Raw genomic sequence first — 17,155 nt, 5'->3', positions numbered from 1 at the left:
TTAATAACTTAAGTAATCTGTGGGGCAGAAATGTACTTGGAATTAGTTGCATACAATCAACTCATAACTGTGTCCAAACAAGCCGAGATATTCCAATTGAAATAACTACTTTTATATGTATCAGTTAGGTTACCTGAACTACAAAATTTTCTAATGCAGCTGATCTTGAATAAAAAAATACTTCAGCATGGCAGCACTTTTGTCAATGAGATTTTAGAAATGTTTGAAACTTTGAAGGACTACTTTGTAAATTCATCCAAATGTCCCATGATGGTATTAAACTTTTTGTAAACAAATATCCTAAATTTTTGTTGCCTTTATTCAATATCAACTGGAAATCTTTAATGAAAGTATTCAACAAATGGAGTGCCAAAAAGTGATGAATGCACAACCAATGATTACACATAATACCACTGATTATATGCTTTGAATGAATTGTATGCTTTATTAATGTGTATCAATAATATTTATTTGTTTTTTAAAAAGTTTAGTTTTCACTTTATTGTGTTTCACAGATAGTACATTTTTTACAAATTGAAGGTTTGTGTCAACCCCGCATTGAGCAAATCTATCAGCATCATTTTTCTAATAACATATGCTCATTTCATGTCTCCGTGTCACATTTTGGTAATTCTAGGAATATTTCAAACTTTTTCATTTTTATTATATCATTATGTGGTCTGTGATCAGTGACCTTTGACGTTACTCTTGTAACTGTTTTGGGGTGTCACAAACCACACCCATGTAAGATGGCCAACTTAATCAATCAATGTTGTATGTGTTCTGACTGACTCAGGGACCAGCCTTTCCAGTTTCCCTCTCTGCTGGGTCTCCCTATTCCCTGAGACACAGCAATATTGAAATTAGGCCAATTACTGTACTAACCCTACAATGGCCTCTACACTTTCAATCAAAAGTTAGAAATGATTAAGTTTAGTGAGGAAGACATGTCAAGAGCCGTGGTAGGCCAAAAACCTAGCCTCTTCCACCAGTTAGCCAGATTGTGAATACAAAGGAACAAATGACAAGAAAGCAAAACAGCCTTATTGCTGATAAGGAGAAAGTTTTACTGGTCTGATAGAAGATCAAAGCAGCCACAACATTCCCTTAAGGTTTAAGGCTTAAGCCAAAGCCTGATCCAGAGCAAGGTCCTAACTCTCTTCAATTCTATGAATGCTGAAAGAGGTGAGGGAGCTGCAGAAAAAAAGCCTGAAGCTAGCAGAGGTTGGTTCATAAAGTTTAAGGATAGAAGCCATCTACCTAATATAAAAGTGCAAGGTGAAGCAACAAGTTTTGATGTAGAAGCTACAGCAAGTTATCCAGAAGATATAGGTAGATTTTCAATGTAAATGAAACAGCCTTCTATTGGAAGAAGATGCCATCTAGGACTTTCATAGCTAAAGAGGAGAAGTCAGTGCCTGGCTTTGAAGTTTCAAAGATGGGCAGACTCTGTTGTTAGGGGTAATGAAGCTGGTGACATTAAGTTGAGCCAATGCTCATTCACCATGCTGAAAATCCAAGGACCCTTAAGAATTATGCTTATCTACTCTGCCTGAACGCTATAAATGGAACAACAAAGCCTGGATGACAGCATGTTTACAATATGGTTTACTGAATATTTTAAGCTCACAGTTGAGACCTATTGCTCAGAAACCAAGATCCCTTTCAAAGTATGACTGCTCATTGATAATGCACCCAGCCACCCAAGAGCTCTGATGGACATGTACAAGATTTATGTTGTTTTTGTGCCTGCTAATATAACATTCATTCTTTCACCCATGGATCAAGGAGTCATTTTGACTTTCAAGTCTTATGATTTAAGAAATATATTTCATAAAGTAAAACTGCCATAGAGTGATTACTCTGGTGGATCTGAACGAAGTCAATTGAAAAGCTTCTGGAAAGGATTCACTTCAGATGCCATTAAGAACATTCATGATTCATGGGAGGTGGTCAAAATATCAACCTGAACAGGAGTTTGGAAGAAGTTGATTCCAGCCCTCATGGATAACTTTGAGGGGTTCAAGTAACTGCAGATGTGGTGGATATAGCAAGAGAACTAGACTTGGAAGTAGAATCCAAAGATAGACTGAATTGCTGAAATCTTGTGACAAACTTTAAGGGATGAAGAGTTTCTTCTTACAGATGAGCAAAGAAAGTGCCTTCTTGAGATGAAATTTACTCCTGGTGAATAGGCTGTGAACATTATTGAAATAACAATGAAGGATTTAGCTTATTACATAGATTTAGCTGGTAAAACAGCAGCAGGGTTTGACAAGAGTGACTCCAATTTTGAAAGTTCTACTGCAGGTACAATGCTTTCAAACAGCATCATATGCTACAGAGAAATCGTTCATGAAAGGAAGAATCGATGTGGCAAACTTCATTGTTTTCTTGTTTTGAGAAATTGCCACAGCCACCCCCGCAAACTTCAGCAGCCACCACCCTTACCAGGCAGCAGCCATCAACACTGAGGCAAGACCCTCCACAAGTAAAAAGCTTATGATAATGGTTACCTTTTTTTTTTAACCAATGAAGTATCTTTTCATTAAGGTATATACATTGGGTTTTTTAGATATAATGTACACTTAACAGACTACAATATAGTCTAAACATAACTTATATCACCAGGAAGCCAAAACATTCATGTGACTTGCTTTACTACAGTGGTCTAGAATCAAAGTTGCAGTATCTCTGACATACGCCTGTAGCAGATGCTCACTCCATGGGGACCTTGTTTTTCCTAACTTCTTTCCACTGTACTCCTAAACATTAAAATCAAAACAAACAAACAAAAAACAAAGTGTTATGGTTAGGCTCTTGTGTCAACTCAGCCAGGTAATTATGCCCAGTTGTTTGGTCAATCAAGCACTGAGCTAACTGTAATACAAGGGCATTTATGGACTTTAGTCACCATTGACTTTACTGCCATGGTAAATCATAGATAGCTGGTTGTAATTACATCAATCAAGGAGATTGCCATCAGCAGTGAGTGAGTTTAACAATCAGTTGAGGGGGAAGTGGACTTGGCCCAGTGGTTAAGGCGTCCATCTACCACATGGGAGGTCTGTGGTTCAAACCCCGGGCCTCCTTGACCCGTGTTGAGCTGTCCCATAAGCAGTGCTGATACGCGCAAGGAGTGCTGTGCCACGCAGGGGTGTCCCCCGCCTAGGGGAGTACCACGCGCAAGGAGTGCGCCCCTTAAGGAGAGCCGCCCAGCGCGAAAGAAAGTGCAGCCTGCCCAGGAATGGTGCCGAACACAGGGAGAGCTGACACAACAAGATGATGCAACAAAAAGAAACACAGATTCCCATGCCGCTGACAACAACAGAAGCGGACAAAGAAGACACAGCAAATAGCAGAGAGAACAGACAGGGGAGAAGGGGAGAGAAATAAATAAATAAATAAATCTTAAAAAACAATCAGTTGAATCCCTTAAAAGGGGAAGTGATTTCAGCATTGAGAGAGAATTTCCCAGTTCATCTTTGGATAGCCAACATCTCCCAGAACTCATCAAGAATCTTCACTGGACTTTCATCGGAGCGCCGGTTTGTAGCCTGCCTGCGGAACCTGGACTCATGCATCCCCACGGCTGCCTGAGAGACTCTGATAAATTTTTTTACTATCGACAGATATCCCTTGTTGATTCTGTTTCTCTAGAGAACCCTGACTAATATACCAAGCAAACAAAAAACTCTGTCCTTGCTCTATATACCCTGATGTGACAATTTTTTATAATCAATGTTTTATATTTGCTCCTTTTTCTGGTCTGGTACAGACTGAGTAAACTAGTGTTCTCTCTCATCAGTACTGACTCCAGTACTAAAATTATCCTTTTTTGGTCATATAACTGTTTTTTGTTTTATGGGGTTTAATCAGCAAGTGGTTTGCAAGCATCTGTCTCCTGTCTAACCCCCACTTCCCTCTACATTTTCCAGGAATCCCTAGGGAAAGTGGGTAGAAAAGGAAGTCAATATGTGGGGGTTGTAGCCTTTCAGCTCATTTAGCCACAAACTTATTTTTCATTTGTACTGTAAGCAAGGGTAAGAATTAAAAAGTGATCATGATTACTGCATCATTATACAGATGCGTTTTTACTTTCTAATATATTGTGGAATAGCCAAAAGTGAACACAAAATTTCTGCGATGTGCTGAACCAGAATCCAGATACCTTGATCCCTGATAATGATTGTAAAACTATATAACCTCTATCTTGTGATTATAAAAAAAAATTGTGACCTCCAGTTTTGTACCCCCATTCTGTTTTTACAACTTTAAAGTCTTATAATCACTAGACAGCCCCTTAATGTTGATTAATGAGGGAATCTGACCCAGCCCCACCCTAATTACTCAGCATAAAGCTGCCTGTTTTTGGCTGTTATAAAACTATCAGAATTACCGCAGTTCAGGGAGATAGACTTTAGGCCAGTAGGCCATCTGAGCTCCTTGCTAGGCACTAGCAATAAAACTTTCTGTTTTTGAAACTCTGGTGTCTTAGGAATTGGCCATTTAAGTGTATCGGGCAGAAAAGAACCCTGCTTTGTTTGGTAACAGTACTAGGATTATCTGAAATATAAGTATATATTGGTGCTAAAATTTGCGTGAACAAGCTCTTATCTTTCAAAAGGACATTATGTTTTCTGTGAAAGCAGGGGGTGGCAGTGTCAAAACGGTTCATAAGTACGTGGGAACTTGGACTTGAACTCCCTCCTGTAGTGGATGTTGTTATTAAGGGAGAATTGTGCTTTGCAGTCGAAAGGACAGGACCCTCCCTTAGACAAGTCAACCTTTGGATTTATTTTCTGTAATACTGGAATAGTCTTACTGGGTTATTGAAAGACTAAATGAAATAATATAGGAGAAAACACCACGAGAGTAAAAAGCGTTACGTCTGTCTGGACGGTGCTGCCGAGCACTTGGAAACCGCCAGGGTTGTTTCCGCCCCTCGCTTCCGCCTTCCTGGCGCCTCCTCACGGAAGCCTGAGGCCGCGGCGCTCGTCGCCGTGGCAACCTTTCCCGCTTCGCGACCCGCCCTCCACCCCGTGGCGAGGACCTAAAGCCGCTTCCAGCCGGGCCCTACCTCCGGCTTCTGCCTGAAAGCACGAGGTCGTCCTTCCCGGCCGGGAGGTGAGAGCAGAGGCCTCGCTAGGGCCCGTAAGACCGTGGGGAAGACGCGTGTCCCAGAGGGCTGGCTGCGGGCCTCGGCGCCGCCTCCCCGCCCCTCCCCGCCCCTCCCTTCACGCCCGTGCGCCCCTGCGCGTGCCCCGCCGCGCCTCACTGCAGGCTCCGGTCTCGGCGCACGTCCCCGCTTCCGCGCACCCCCTCCTAGTGTTCTCCAGGGCAATTGCGCGACCCCCTACCTGGAACCCCCTCACGGTACCCCACCGCGGCGTCGCCGAGGCTGTTCCTGGTGGAGGAGCGGGCCCGGGCACCCGAGTGGCGCCAGACTTAGGACATCAGACCTCCCAGAGTCACCTCTGAGGCGCCCCTCAGAGGTGGCAGGGGGCGTCGTTCCCCGGTGGAAAGACCCCTGCATCTGAGGGACTGTGTTAGTTACAGGCCGTTGGGAAGTGTTGGGGGTTTGGTTCGCCTGCCTCTATTTTAGAGCCTAAGGCAACTGAGTCCACTGCACAGATTCTGCTTTTGGTGCTGAAGAGGCAGTGTGTGTTCTGGCTGCTCCTAGATCTCCTTTGTGACTTCCAGAAGGCGTATTTGGTTCTAGGATCCCTCAAGTGTAAAGCTCTCTGACGGCTCCGAATCCACAGTCCTCGTCCCTTCCCGCCTCACTGGTGGTTCCCTAGACTGTCCCAGGTCCAGGCTCATCCTGGCCTCTTCCTTCTGTTCTCTGGAGCCTCTCTGGTCTCTGGCGTCGACCGCGCAGCACCTTGGATAAGTGTAGATGGCCCGGATGTAGATAAGCCATGCCACCCTGCCCGTGTCACCTTACCTGACCTTGCTGTGTCAGGCTCCTCATCCACAACATGGGGATAAAAATAACCTCACAGGGCGTCTGTGAGGATTAAATGAGGTTATATTTATTACAATGCTTGGTACATAGTAAATTCTGTATAAATGTCTAAGTGATAAGTATTAACATTTGCATCATAGCACATCACTGTATAAAGTTGCATCTCTCCCCTAATAGAGTATTAGCCTTATGAAGCCACAGACTTGATCCAGGTCACTGTACTATCTTCAGGGCCTAGAATATAGCACTTGATAAAGTCGGGTGGGAAGGGCGGGTAAATTCAGAAATTTAGGTCACATATGCAATTTTTAAATTAGCTATTATTTACCAAACTTGTACAAAACACTGTCACATATTTACTGCACAATTTAAAAATTTTGATTAATTATTGGTGAGACATACACTACATTGGTACTAGGAAAAGCAACTCCTCACCTGCCAAGCTAATAATTCTTGGAAAACTTGTTGCCTTCATACATGGCTGTGTTGCTGATGGCACTGGAAATTGATAGTCTTTTTGGCAATTTATTTTTTAATACACAGCAAGACAGAATTTGCCACTTTTATTTGACAGAGACCTTGGAACATATATGAAGGAAATTATTTGAAAGGAGAAAAATAATATATTTCATGAAGATATGCCGCCAAGCATTATATTTATAATAGTAAAAATTCATAACAACTTAGTTTACAATAAAGAGATAATTAAAATAGATGCTATTTATAGGAAGAAGAAATTTTATGAAAAAATGAAAATACATTAAGATGAAGGGATATACAATTATTTTTTCTTTTAATGCTTCCTTTAAAGTTGAAATAATATTGTAATTTTATACAACTATTAAAAGTTGAAAAAAATCCACACAAAAATACTTCTCATGAGACTTTTTTAATAGGACTCTCTGCTGCAGCCTAGATAAAATTAATCGGCTACCTTGAACTTGCTCCAGAATCATAGCTTTCTATAGGCTTCTCTTATTTCTACTTCTGGAAGCTTTTATGCAATGCTAGCTGATCACTTATAGTAATTTTTTTTTATTATTATTATATAGTAGTTTTTAGTCAGCCTCCTGGGCATGGTTTTCAAAATTAAATTGGGAATTTACTTTGCATATGAATTAATCCATTGTAGTGCTTTGATTCTTTTAAAGAAATATTCCTTTAAAGCATGGTATATGTTAAGATTAAGGTCAGTAGTTTCTATACAATCTTATGTTTCTGTTTTTAGATTTATTGTTGTCCTAAGATGCATTTGTCATTTGTCTTTTTTTAAACAAATCAATTTTATTGATACATATAATAAAGCATACAATTCATCCAAAGTATACAATCCATGATATTTGATATAATCACATAATTGTGCATTCATCACTTCAATCATTATTAGAGCTTTTTCATTAGTCATTTGTCTTTGTTTCCACTTGTTTCTTTAATCATATTCAAAGAGTATCTGTAAGGAAAGCTTTACCTCCTTGAAGATTAAAGCCTAGCCGTCCTAAGCTATTCCAGGTCAAAATGTCTGCAAAATTGAGAAAGTCATCAATGCTCCTTCCACAAACTTCGGAAGAGCCCCACAGGATTCTGATAGTTAAGATGGAAGAGGAAGAGCAAGCCTGTGATCATGACTCCAGCCTCCACTGGAGCAACTGCAACAACCCAGAAACCTTCCGCCAGAGGTTCAGGCAGTTTGGCTACCAGGATTCATCTGGGCCCCGCGAGGCACTAAGCCAGCTCCGTGAATTTTGTCAGCTCTGGCTGAGGCCAGAGGTGCACACCAAGGAGCAGATCCTGGAACTCGTGGTGCTGGAGCAGTTCCTGGCCATCCTACCTGAGGAGCTGCAGGCTTGGGTGCAAGAGCATCAACCACAGAACGGAGAGGAAGCAGTGACTGTGTTGGAAGATGTGAAGAGAGAGCTTGATGGGCCAGCCAAGCAGGTAAGAAGGGCATCTGTGGGGATGAACAGCCTGGTTGAGTCAGGGGTAGCAGCACGTCACTGAGGGTAGAGTTATAAAATTGTGTTCCCACTCAGCTAACCCTGATGTGTAGGATGGTGAATGCCCTCACAGGTATCCCAGAAAATAGAATGTGGCTTTACTTCTTTCCTTCCTCTGCTGTGTCCCAGGATATTTTCTGTATAGTTTCTTCTCTGTTTTATCAAGTTCCAACATGATTCCTTTAGGCCCAGTTATACCTAATTGTCTCCAGGTCTTATTTTCTGGACAAAGAGAGGAGGTGCTTGCAGAGAACCTGTCGCCTTGGGGACTATCTCAGGGCTTACCAAGTAGCCAACTCAAGCCCACCAAGAAGCAGCTCCAGTGGGCATCGTGGGAGCTCCACTCAAGAAAAACTGGTAAGGGGCAGGAGTCAGTTCACTGTAGAGGAAAAAGGTAGCCTCTCAGCCCACCGTATATATCTCGGCTGCTTTTTGTGAAAAATGTCAAGCCTCCCCTCCCTTCTCCTCACTGTGGGAACTTCCACTGTTATTTGTTCCACCAAATGAACATTTTCAGCATTTTTTGTTCTTTTTCTTTCTCACAAATTCTTTAACAATCCTTGGACTTTTAAATCCTTGCCATCATCTCCATTTGGGTTTCAAACCTTGTTTTAAGCTACCTGACCCTTTTCTCAATGAAATCTTACTTGAATTCCCAACAATTTAAAATGTAAAAATAGCTCCTGTGGCCAGAGAAGGAGCGAACGCGAACGAACCCAGCCCACCAGGTCTCAGCTCAGCCTCATGCCCACCTTTTTCACTTTTACACAGCCCTGAGATCCTGCTGTGGGCTCCAAGATACACAGTTTAAAGGCCACTGATCTACATCATCATTTCTTGTGTAACTTCTTGCTCAGCTAGTGGTGGGATCTAGTATCAAAATCACCCTGTTGCTACTAAGATCACTTTGCTCTCTTGTGGCATTTTAAACACATTTCTATATTCCATTCCTCTTTGCATCTCTTTTTATAAAAGCACTGAAAAATGGCTGGCACAGCCATCTGTTCTTCCCTTGTGTTACCAAATAAATAAATGCTATAGGAAAAAAACAATGCAGCCTAAAGGAGGATAGATGGGGTGGGGACAGGGTCTTAAATAGAGTGGTGGAGAAAGCATCTCGAATAAAGTGACATTTGAGCTGAGACCTTCCTTCTAGGGGATGATCCTGAATAAAATGGGAGCCCAAGATTAAAAGGAAAACCCTAGTTGGGAGGATGTCTTCCTCTCCCCTCACTACTGCTTCTGTATTCCAGAGGTGGCCAATGAGCTGAACAAGGTTGGATTTTTTTCAAGGTCATTTTGACAAGAAACTACAGGTAAAACAAAAACAAAATGAAAAACAACAAAATTTACATATTTAGAAAACAGATGTCTCATCCTTACCGGACAAGTGCCTGCTCCGAAGATGCTTGACTGGCACCATTTAACGCCTCCAGTCTAGAAATCATCCTGGCTTAACTAGGAGAAAAGTGAAAGTCTCTTCACACTCCCGCAGGATAAGGGAGGGAAACCATCTCAGCCTCAGCGGCTCCCTTTGGTGGTGACTACAAGAGCCATCAGCCTTGCATTGTAAATGTCCTTCCTGTGACTGTCCTCATAGAGGTCTCTCCTATATATTTAAAAAAAATTTTTTTTTTTATTTTAAAGAAGCTTTAGATTACATAAATGCTACATAAAAAAATGTAAAGGATTCTCATATGCCCCACTCCCTCCCCCTCCCACACTTTCCCACATCGACATCCTTCATTAGTGTGGTACAGTTGTTATAATTGATGAACCATATTGGAGCATTGCTGCTAACCATGCTACAGTTTACATTATAGTTTACACTTGGTCCTGCACCATTTTGTAAGTTATGACAAAATATACAATGGCCTGTATCCATCATTGCAATGTCATGCAGGACAAATCCAGTGTCATGAAAATGCCCCCATAGTACACCAATTTTTCCCTCTCCCTTCTCTCAATCTCTGGTGGCCACTGCCTTTATATCAATGATTAGAGTTCTTCCATTGCTAGAATAATAATAGGTCTACTTTAGTCCATTGTTCATTACGCAGTCTTGAGATTTGGGGATGGTGATGCCCACCTGGCTTCTAATTGAGAGGGGGTTAGATCCCATGGGGCAGATGGTTGGAACTATCTTGCTTGCAGTTGCAGACACTCTCTACCTTGGGATAAGTGTTGTCCATTGTCATCTCCTTGTTGTTCTGGGTGAATCCAGTGAACTGGCAAGTAGGTGTTGCAACTCTGCTGAAGTTAAGGGTTCAACCAGCACATGGATAGACCAAAGATTTAAGCCTCTGGGACAAATATCAAGTATAGTGCTAATTATAGGTTCAAATAAAAGAGGCAAAGAGCCATGTGTAGAGAACCTAAAGTGAGGGTGACTGGTGGTCCAGAACCACCTGCTAGGGTGCTGAGAGGAGAGAGCAGCAGAGGAGCGTAGGCAGCTGTAGTGAGAGGGGGAATAACGCTCAAGTCACCTTTAATACAAGTCCAGTTTGCTTAAACTATTAAAAGAGAAGTTCTTGAAAAAAGGGATTCTGGACCTTTATAAAAGCAGGGCCACCCTTTCTTCTAAGCACTCCCTGGACACACCCTCCTAGCTTCCTGTGGAAAGATGCGGCAGCTGAAAGGGAAGCCCAAGGAGGTGTATCGGGACAAGAAGGAGCAGAAGCAGGCCATGCAGGAGGCCCAGTAGCAGGTCACCATGATGGTGCTACCCATGCTGGCCATGCTGGTGCTGCTGATGGTAGTGATCATGTACGTGGTCATGTGCTCCCCCACCCCCACCAGGTGATGCCTGGCCATGGCTTTCACACCTAGAGCCTCACCATGCCACCTTCCAAGCAGGAGCACCCTGTCTTCTCATCTTTGACTCAATTAAAGTTTCTCCACTTTCTTGGGAAAGAACAGGAGTATTCTATCAGTGAATTTGCCATGCACCTTATGGTCCTGTTCATGTGCCTTTCAGACTACAGAGCATTTTCTCCTACAGTCATTAAATGTAGTGGCTATGCCTGGTTAGAGGTGGCGTCTGGGTCATGAATCAGTTGGAACTGTTCTCACCCATCCCCATGATTCTGAACATGTTCACAGTTTCCAAAGAGACTGTGATTCTTCTCTGTGTTTAATGTGATTTGAAATATGTCAACTCTAAAGTAAAGTATTTATTTTTGGAATAAAGGAGATCATAGCTTTAAAAAAAAATTAGTCTAACTCTGTTACACTGGGAAGCTTAAATTCCAAAGTAAGGCCCACTAACAGGTTGCTAAATTCCTGAGCTCTCTACCCTGCTTATAGTATCTGGATGACTCTAGAACCCTCAGGAACCCCCCTATTGGAGGCACTGTTTACTGTGGCAGTCAAAGAGATCCTGCTGAGACTTGCATAAGTGTAACATCTGGAATGACCTCCTGACTCACTGAAATCTCTTAGCCATAAAACTTCAATTGTATTTACCATTTCCCCCTTTTTGCCAAGGTCTTTTTCCAGATGCATTGCTAGTTGGTGCTTGGTAATAATCCCTTGGTGCCATGAAGGCTTATCCCTGGGAGTCATGTCACTCTGGTGGGAGGGTAGTACATTTATATGTAGAGTTTGGCTTAGAGAGAGGCCACATTTGAACAACAAGGAGGCTTTCAGTAGTTTAACTCTTAGGCAGTATATAATAGTAGGCTAAGTTTCAGTTTCACAAGAAAAAGTTCATAAGTACAGTCATCAATATCAAGGGCCTGGCATAAGTCTGTCTTCCTTCACGAGGCACTGCCCTTGCACTTGGGGATTCTTGCTGTCCTATTAGAGAATGTAGCAGAACTCCCTAGGATGGAAATTCAATATTCTTTCAGTTATTATGTGGATCTTCACTCACCGAGACAATGCCCCATGAACACATGAATGTATTCATATGCCTTAGAGGCTTACCCCAGGTAAACCCCTTTCCTGCATCCCCTCATCACTGATATCCCACACCAGTGATCCTTCCCCACCACTGTTGTGACCCAAAACCTCTCCAAAAATGAAGGCAACACAATAACCAAATAAAATCAATAAGAAAATGAAATAATTTTAAAAATAGCCAATAAAATATTAAAAATTTTTAAGTGAAATAATTTTTTTTAGCCACTGTGTCTTTCATCACTGTAAAATCTGTTGTCTAGTAAGAATGGTGAACATAGGACATTTTAGGCTATTAGAATTGTTCAGCATGATCTTGCAAAAACGGATACAGGGGAATTGGCCGTGACTCAATCAGTTGGGCTCCTGTCTACCATATGGGAGGCCCTGGGTTCACGTCCTAGGCCCTCCTTGTGAAGGCAGGCTTGCCCGCATGCTGCAGAGAGCCACTGGCCCAGGCGCCATGGAGTGCTGCCAGCACGCCCACAAGCACTATGGAGTGCTGCCGGCCCGCAAGCGCCACGGAGAGCTGACTCAGCAAGGTGATGCAACAAAAAGGGAGACAAGCGAAAACGCAGAAGAGAGTGCAGCAAATGGCCACAGAGAGCAGGCAGCAAGCAAGCCACAAGAGAGGGCAGGAGTAAATAAAAATAGATACACAGAAGAACGCACAGCAAGCGGACACAGCAGACTGCATGCAAAAAGCCACAGCAGCGGGCGGGGGGGTGGGGGGAGAGGGAGGGGAGGATTAAAAAAAAAAGATACAGGCCACTTCCAGTTTCATCAAAACCTGTAAAAGTGTACAATCCAAAATGTAAACCATAATGTAAACCATTTACCATGATTAGTAGCAATGCTTCAATATTTGTACATCAACTGCAATAAATGTACCATCTGCACATAAAATAATAATAAGGGAGAGGGGGAAAAGGGGAGGGTGTTGGGAATATGGGAATCACCTGTATTCTCTATGTGACTTTTCTGTATCTAAAGCTTCTTTGAAGATAAAATGAAAAAAAAAAAAAAAAAAGATAGTGGAGGAATATATGGAAGAAAATCTCCTATATTTTAAAAGATGTGTAGAAATTTGAAAGAGAAATCAGACAGCCCAAGATCCTGCAATACAAGGCAGATCCTATCATATTATAGAATAACAGAACCATTTCTTAAGTATGTAAAATGCTATCTGTGGTACTGGGTCATATCAAAGCAACTGCATGTGACCTTGGTCTCTGCTGTCAAGCGCTAACTGTTGCCAAGATTTTGATAGTAGTGACTAATCATTTAGGTCACTTTGGAATATGAGTTACAAAGAAAAGAATTTGAGACAGAATCCTTACCATTTATGAAGTGATTTCTATTTAAACCAGTAATAATTAATGAGTGAATATTATACTTTGAACAAATACAAGAAATAATTTAAAATTCATTTTGTAATAACTATATTTATACCCATTTAAAATTAATTTCATTAAGCTTTTTAAAAATTCAAAGTTCTGGGAAGCGGACTTGGCCCAATGGATAGGTCGCCCACCTACCACATGGGAGGTCCGCAGTTCAAACCCTGGGCCTCCTTGACCCGTGTGGAGCTGGCGCATGCACAGTGCTGATGCGCACACGGAGTGCCGTGCCATGTAGGGGTGTCCCCCGTGTAGGGGAGCCCCACGCGCAAGGAGTGCGCCCCTTAAGGAGAGCCACCCAGCGTGAAACAAAGTGCAGCCTGCTCAGGAATGGCACTGCACACACGGAGAACTTAAACAAGATGACGCAACAAAAAGAAACCCAGATTCCCATGCCGCTGACAACAACAGAAGCAGACAAAGAAGACGCAGCAAAAATAGACACAGAGAACAGACAACTGGGGTGGGGAGGGAAGGGGAGAGAAATAAATAAATAAATCTTTAAAAAAAAAGATTCAATCTTAAAAACAGCAAATGGACACAGAGCAGGGAACTGGGGGGTGGAGGGAAGAAAAACATATCTTTAAGAAAAAAATTCATAATTCTCTCAGCCAGTGTTACACTCACTCACTGACTTCTCTTCCCAAACCATCTATCTCACATCATCCTTTTGAGTAGGCCTTCAGATGGGTTGCCAATCAGCAGATCCTCTCTGGAGTCCCTTCCATTTCATTTACATAATTACCTCAGATAAATACCCCATCAGATACAGTCAGCCTTAGCCAAGCCATTTCTACAGCCATGTACAAAAACTGCTACACTTTCCTTTTACAGACTTATATTCTAATCTGCTGTCTTTCTTTTTTTTTTTTTTAAAGATTTATTTATTTATTTTTAATTCCCCCCTCTCCCCCGGTTGTCTGTTCTCTGTGTCTGTTTGCTGCCTCTTGTTTCTTTGTCCGCTTCTTTTGTCGTCAGCGGCAAGGGAAGTGTGGGCGGCGCCATTCCTGGGCAGGCTGCACTTTCTTTCACGCTGGGCGGCTCTCCTTATGGGTGCACTCCTTGCGCCTGGGGCTCCCCTACACGGGGGACAACCCTGCGTGGCACAACACTCCTTGCGCACATCAGCACTGCGCATGGGCCAGCTCCACACGGGTCAAGTAGGCCCAGGGTTTGAACCGCGAACCTCCCGTGTGGTAGACGGATGCCCTAACCACTGGGCCAAGTCCTTTTCCCAATCTGCTGTCTTTCAACAGCCTCAAATAATATGCTGCCATGAGGATCACTAAGTGATTCCTTCAGCTGATACGTGTAAATTAGGTTGGCGTATTCACATCCAAGTTAACAATTGCGTTGGAGCTTCAGATCCCCTAATATCCTGAGTCCAAAGTCCTTCCGTATCTAACCAGATTTATGTGTGATCTGAATGGCTGCAGACCCAAAGCAGCCATGTACATTTTTTCATAGATATTAAATATTACCCCAAATAATGTAGCATACATAGCCATTCAACCAGTACTAAAAAAATGCATACAGGATTAGAGCTACTCTGTGCTATGCTTAGTCCTTTGAGGCGTCAGTTATCCTACTCTGTAATCCTCCCTTTTTATGCCCAACTTGTATTTTCATAGTCCTTTTCAACCTCTTGGCTTTCTTTAGCCCCTTTCTTTGTTTAATTATGCATTTATATATCATTAAGCTTTTGTTTATTGATACTCATGCTAAATCTTGCTTATTACTACCCACTATCACATTTGACTCCTTCTGGTTGCTTCTCTGCTTCTTCAGTAATTCTTCAAGTTTTCCTCAGTTTGACCAATCTATTACCCCTACCAGTCACCATTTTATGTTTTCCACAGAGCTTTGGCTCTTTACAATTGACAGTCTCCTCAGTATATAACTTTTTTCTTTGCCTTATGCTCATCTCAGTATTTTCTAACCATCTCCATTATCCACCTGTGATGCTCTTTTATAAATACACTAACGAACAATTAATCCATGTGCATTTCATTTGGATCACTCCAGTTTCCCTTTTTTTTCTGAACAGAGAACTGGTAATATTCGCTGTTCTATTTATTTCAGATGGAGACAACAAAACTGGAAATGTGGAATCAGCTTCAGGGCAGAAGATTTCTTCAGGCATAGAACTGCATTACAATGTTTCTAACACCCTTCAGAATTTCACATATAGAGGAACCTGTGAACAAGATGGCAAGTTTGAAAGAAGACAGGGAAACCCTTCTCAAAAAAAGCAACACAAGTGTGATGAATGTGGAAAAATCTTTAGTCAGAGCTCAGCTCTTATTCTACATCAGAGAATCCATAGTGGAGAGAAGCCATATGCATGTGACGAGTGTGCAAAGGCATTCAGTCGAAGCGCAATACTTATTCAACATCGAAGAACCCATACTGGCGAAAGGCCCTACAAATGCCACGAATGTGGGAAGGCCTTCAGTCAGAGCTCGAATCTTTTCAGACATAAGAAAAGACACACTAGGGAGAAGGTCCCATCAGTATCATGAGGGAATCAAAGCACATAATTTCAAAAAGGGAAAAAGACATGAGGCACAAACATTCTTTTGGTATTAATCAGCAGTCTTAGTGGGCACAGGTTTCACATCAATGCTCCTGAAAGCCAGAGGGGAAAGTTAGAATATTTTCTATGGCCATTGTTTGCTCTTCTGCTTACCAATGCAGTGTCAATTCAGATGATTGAAATTCCAAAACTCTTAATTCAGATTTCCTTCCCCAGTCTGCCTGTGAAAAGACATTGTTTTGCTATTTACTAGTTTACTATTTTCAATTATTAACACAAATAATGAACTAGTATACTCTTTGTTTTTTCCCTGTTGAGAAGGAATATGTAAGTTAATGTAAAAATTTATATTCTCTATATCATAATTTGCACAGTACAATTCTAAAGACCAAAGATTAAAATACCTTTTTCTTCCCTTCCCATTTTGCCTCCCAATATGAGAATAGGATTGAGGAAACCCAAAAGAATATGTACCTCAAGACTAGGCTGAGTTGTCCAGGGTCATTGTTAGGAGGCGGGTAGTAATATATTATAATAATACACTTTTGTTTCCTGAGATGCTACAGTTAAATATGGAGGGAAACATCAGAAGTGAAAGTCCTTAGAAGGAAAAGGGAAGGGGAAGCTCATAGTGAACTTTGCCTGATTGGGGTCTTCATGAGGTGTCAACATTTCATTCTCAAAAAGAACCTCACCTAGTGCTTAGAATAACTCCAGAAATGAATGTGGGATTGATATGTTCTGGTTAGTTAGTTTGTTAATAAATATAAGATTAATAGGGGGAGAAATAATGCAAATTTTGATTATAGAATTTTCTGATAGTTAGTGACTGAATTGTAGCTCTAGTGAATATGAATATATATTGGGTTTGGCTTTTTTTTCAATTACTTTGAATATGGGAATCTTTTTCTTTGGCCTCATTCTCTTTGCCATTGAAGAGACAAGCCATCTAGCAAAGCAACAAATGCCTTAGAGATATATACATTGTAAAGTAACTGTTTAATTATGGAAAGACAGGATTTCTTAAGTACCCAGTGAATAAAAAAGACAATCTAAATCAATTATTCTGGAGTGTCTTCCTTCAATTGGTACTGCCATAAATTTTGTAAGGATGTCTTCTCTTCATTGTAAATAACATGAACTTCTTCCCCAGAAAGTAGTGTTAATCATATAATCTAAGTCCAAATTGGGGAGTTAATCTTTAAAATGGGTGTTGCTCTATACCAGGGGTTCCTAACAAGGGGTCCGTGAGCTTGAATTGAAATTTTTAAAAAAAAACATTCTTGTGGGGATGCTTTGGTGCAGGTGTGATTTATTTATTTAATAATACACAGTATAGTATGGACTTAACAAGGGG

General features: G+C 41.6%; 1 protein-coding gene across 2 annotated transcripts; it reads left to right on the top strand.

The window, feature by feature from the left end:
• Window positions 1–4,947: 4,947 nt before the first annotated feature.
• ZNF396 (zinc finger protein 396) lies at window positions 4,948–16,859 on the top strand. Of its 2 annotated transcripts, none has more exons than XM_012527560.3 (4): window positions 4,948–5,127; window positions 7,414–7,903; window positions 8,175–8,319; window positions 15,345–16,859. In XM_012527560.3, the coding sequence occupies exons 2-4, from the start codon at window positions 7,484–7,486 to the stop codon at window positions 15,782–15,784; spliced, it is 1,005 nt and encodes a 334-aa protein (XP_012383014.1). In that variant the 5' UTR covers window positions 4,948–5,127; window positions 7,414–7,483; the 3' UTR covers window positions 15,785–16,859. The 2 variants fall into 2 exon arrangements, with proteins under 2 accessions (XP_012383014.1, XP_012383015.1); XM_012527561.2 differs by lacking the exon at window positions 4,948–5,127 and adding an exon at window positions 9,216–9,278 and having other exon boundaries at window positions 7,415–7,903; window positions 15,345–15,425.
• Window positions 16,860–17,155: the final 296 nt, after the last annotated feature.

The sequence above is a fragment of the Dasypus novemcinctus genome, chromosome 16 (genome assembly GCF_030445035.2).
Source record: "Dasypus novemcinctus isolate mDasNov1 chromosome 16, mDasNov1.1.hap2, whole genome shotgun sequence".
NCBI classification, from domain to species: domain Eukaryota; kingdom Metazoa; phylum Chordata; class Mammalia; order Cingulata; family Dasypodidae; genus Dasypus; species Dasypus novemcinctus.
Note: the sequence above shows the minus strand (reverse complement) of the source record. Positions and strands in the feature narration are given on the sequence as shown.